We start from the raw sequence: 2,134 nt of genomic DNA, 5'->3' as shown, positions 1-2,134 counted from the left end.
TTCTTTGTGAGCTCCTTATTCATACTTAACCTTTCCAAATATACTTGTAAAATGTAAATGTTAGATCATTCACTGATAGCCACCAATATCTTTAATAGAAAAGGTTAATTCAAACAAATATTAGACTAAACTGGTAAAAGAAATATAACTGGTCCTCCCATCTCCAGTTCCTTATGGATTTGCTATGTTGCTTCATATTATACCTTACCTCTAAGTGTCTAGATCATCCTGTATATATACTATACTCTGGAGAGTCCTCCAAATGCTTCTAGATGTTAGCAGTGGCACAAATCCTACTCCAGAGGGCTTAATATAATTTGTCTCTATTATAATTCAAATGATATTCAAAAATGTAAAATGATTGATTTTGAAGAAAAATGACTCCCAGCCACTTTCTCTTTGGTTCAATGTCAGTTCTCACCTATTTCAACCATCAGTACAATCGTATTCAAAAAGATGAGGAAGATGATGAAGTTTGTGAAGAGAGGACCTGTTTTCTCTTAAGGAAGCATACAGAGTGGAGTCCTTTCTGATTTATGCAGATGAAATAATAATGGCAAAAATATAAGCAGAGAGAATAAGAAGAAAATGGAGTTTGGGAAGGGAAAAATAAGTCATTAGGCAGATGATGAGTAGCCATGGATAAAAATGAGTGACATGAAAGGATACATTCAAGAACCCATCCAGCCCACAAGGAAAGTGGTGGCCTCTGACTGCAGCGCACATGAAGCCTGCTCAGCATTCTTTGGGCATGTGAAATCCGTCCTACATGTTGAGGTTTTATGGAGAAGCGCACTAGCTGGTGTTGATCTCCCAACATAAGTTTTTTCTGATGAGAAGGATCTATAATAACAACAACAAAAAGGGATAGTGGATAAATATAAAGAAAAGTCTTTGGTCGCTTATGAAGAGCAGGTATGGGGGCATGGATATAACTCAGATAATGGGTAGCTTGCCTTGCTGCTGCTCCTTCTCACAGGAACTAAAAACCCTGTCAGTCTGGAGTGAGAGCTAATGTATTGCTTATACCCAACATTGTCCACGCCAACGAACAGAAGCAGCAGGTTCAGCCTTCAAAGTTTTAAGTGTCTTTGGTAGAAACTTTTCCAAGTTAGCTAGGCCTAAAAGTGACTTGGGTTCTAACTACTAGATTCAAAGAGTTTTATTTATAAACCCTTTATTTATTATGTTTGGTGTAATATCCAAACCAGCAACCAAACCAATCTCCCTTGAATTTTCCACTCTTAATCTTGTCTCCCTGCTTCCTACTCTTTGGAAGATGTGGATAGGAGTCTTAAATTTAGCCGGTTAAGAAACAAGACTGCTGACCAACTAACTCCCGGACTGTGTGCCGTGGCACAGCCTGGCTCAAGCCTTGCAAATGTTCGATAAGAGAGAAAGTATCAATGAGACGTGAACGAATGGCATCAGCTCGGGGCAGTTGCACGTGCCCTTCTCGGTGAAAAACGGCCATGTCTGTTAAGAAAACGGAAGGATAAAGTGTCATTTTATTCTCGCAGTTGCACCAAGGATTAAAAGGTTTCTGTATCTCCTCCCCATCTCTTTGCCCGTAAGAGACCTTAAGGAGCTCATAGCTAGGAACTATGACCAGTTGCGAAAAACAAACACATTGTACTGAGACTTAATAAGGGTTTTTGAAACAAAAAAGGATAGTAGGAATAAGAGAGATAGCGTGCAGTTGATCAAGTGACAGACACCTTCACTCTGACAGCGTTTCTAATTAAAAACTCATTAAAAAAAAAAAAAAAAACCCTCAATAAAACAGCAGCAGCCACAAGGGCAAGAGCCCCAGGACTGGACAAAGAAGAATCCTGGCCCCCACCCGGACCTGAGAGAACAGAGCAATGAGTAGCGGTGGGAGGGCTTAGGCGGGCTGCCTCCGGAAGAAAAACCAAGTGAAGAGAAACTGGACAAAATGCAACAGCCTCACATTTTAAAAACGTGTCCCGTCCCAAGTGTGTCCATCCCAACGCTCCCTCGAGGGCCAGCTCCTTCTCCGTTCAATTTCCGCATCTGGGCCTCACCTCAGCCCAGGCTCTCTTCCGCCCTCAGCCCTGACTTCACTGCTCCGCCCCCGGCTCTGGCACCCCACTGGCTCGGCTTTCCCCACGCA

The 2,134-nt window shown here is 42.2% G+C and overlaps 1 protein-coding gene across 1 annotated transcript in view; it reads right to left on the bottom strand.

Moving 5' to 3' along the window:
- Nucleotides 1-1,474, bottom strand: part of CATSPER2 (cation channel, sperm associated 2) — a 19,154-nt gene extending 17,680 nt beyond the window's left edge. Inside the window, exons 1-3 of the mRNA XM_008582535.1 lie at nucleotides 1,330-1,474; nucleotides 670-843; nucleotides 422-490 (exon numbers count right to left, since the gene is read on the bottom strand). Coding sequence (XP_008580757.1) covers nucleotides 422-490; nucleotides 670-843; nucleotides 1,330-1,474 — 388 coding nt within the window. The remainder of the gene's footprint in view (nucleotides 1-421; nucleotides 491-669; nucleotides 844-1,329) is intronic.
- Between the last annotated feature and the right edge of the window lie 660 nt (nucleotides 1,475-2,134).

The sequence above is a fragment of the Galeopterus variegatus genome, unplaced genomic scaffold, assembly GCF_000696425.1.
Source record: "Galeopterus variegatus unplaced genomic scaffold, G_variegatus-3.0.2 Scaffold2665, whole genome shotgun sequence".
Taxonomy (NCBI): Eukaryota; Metazoa; Chordata; class Mammalia; order Dermoptera; family Cynocephalidae; genus Galeopterus; species Galeopterus variegatus.
Note: the sequence above shows the minus strand (reverse complement) of the source record. Positions and strands in the feature narration are given on the sequence as shown.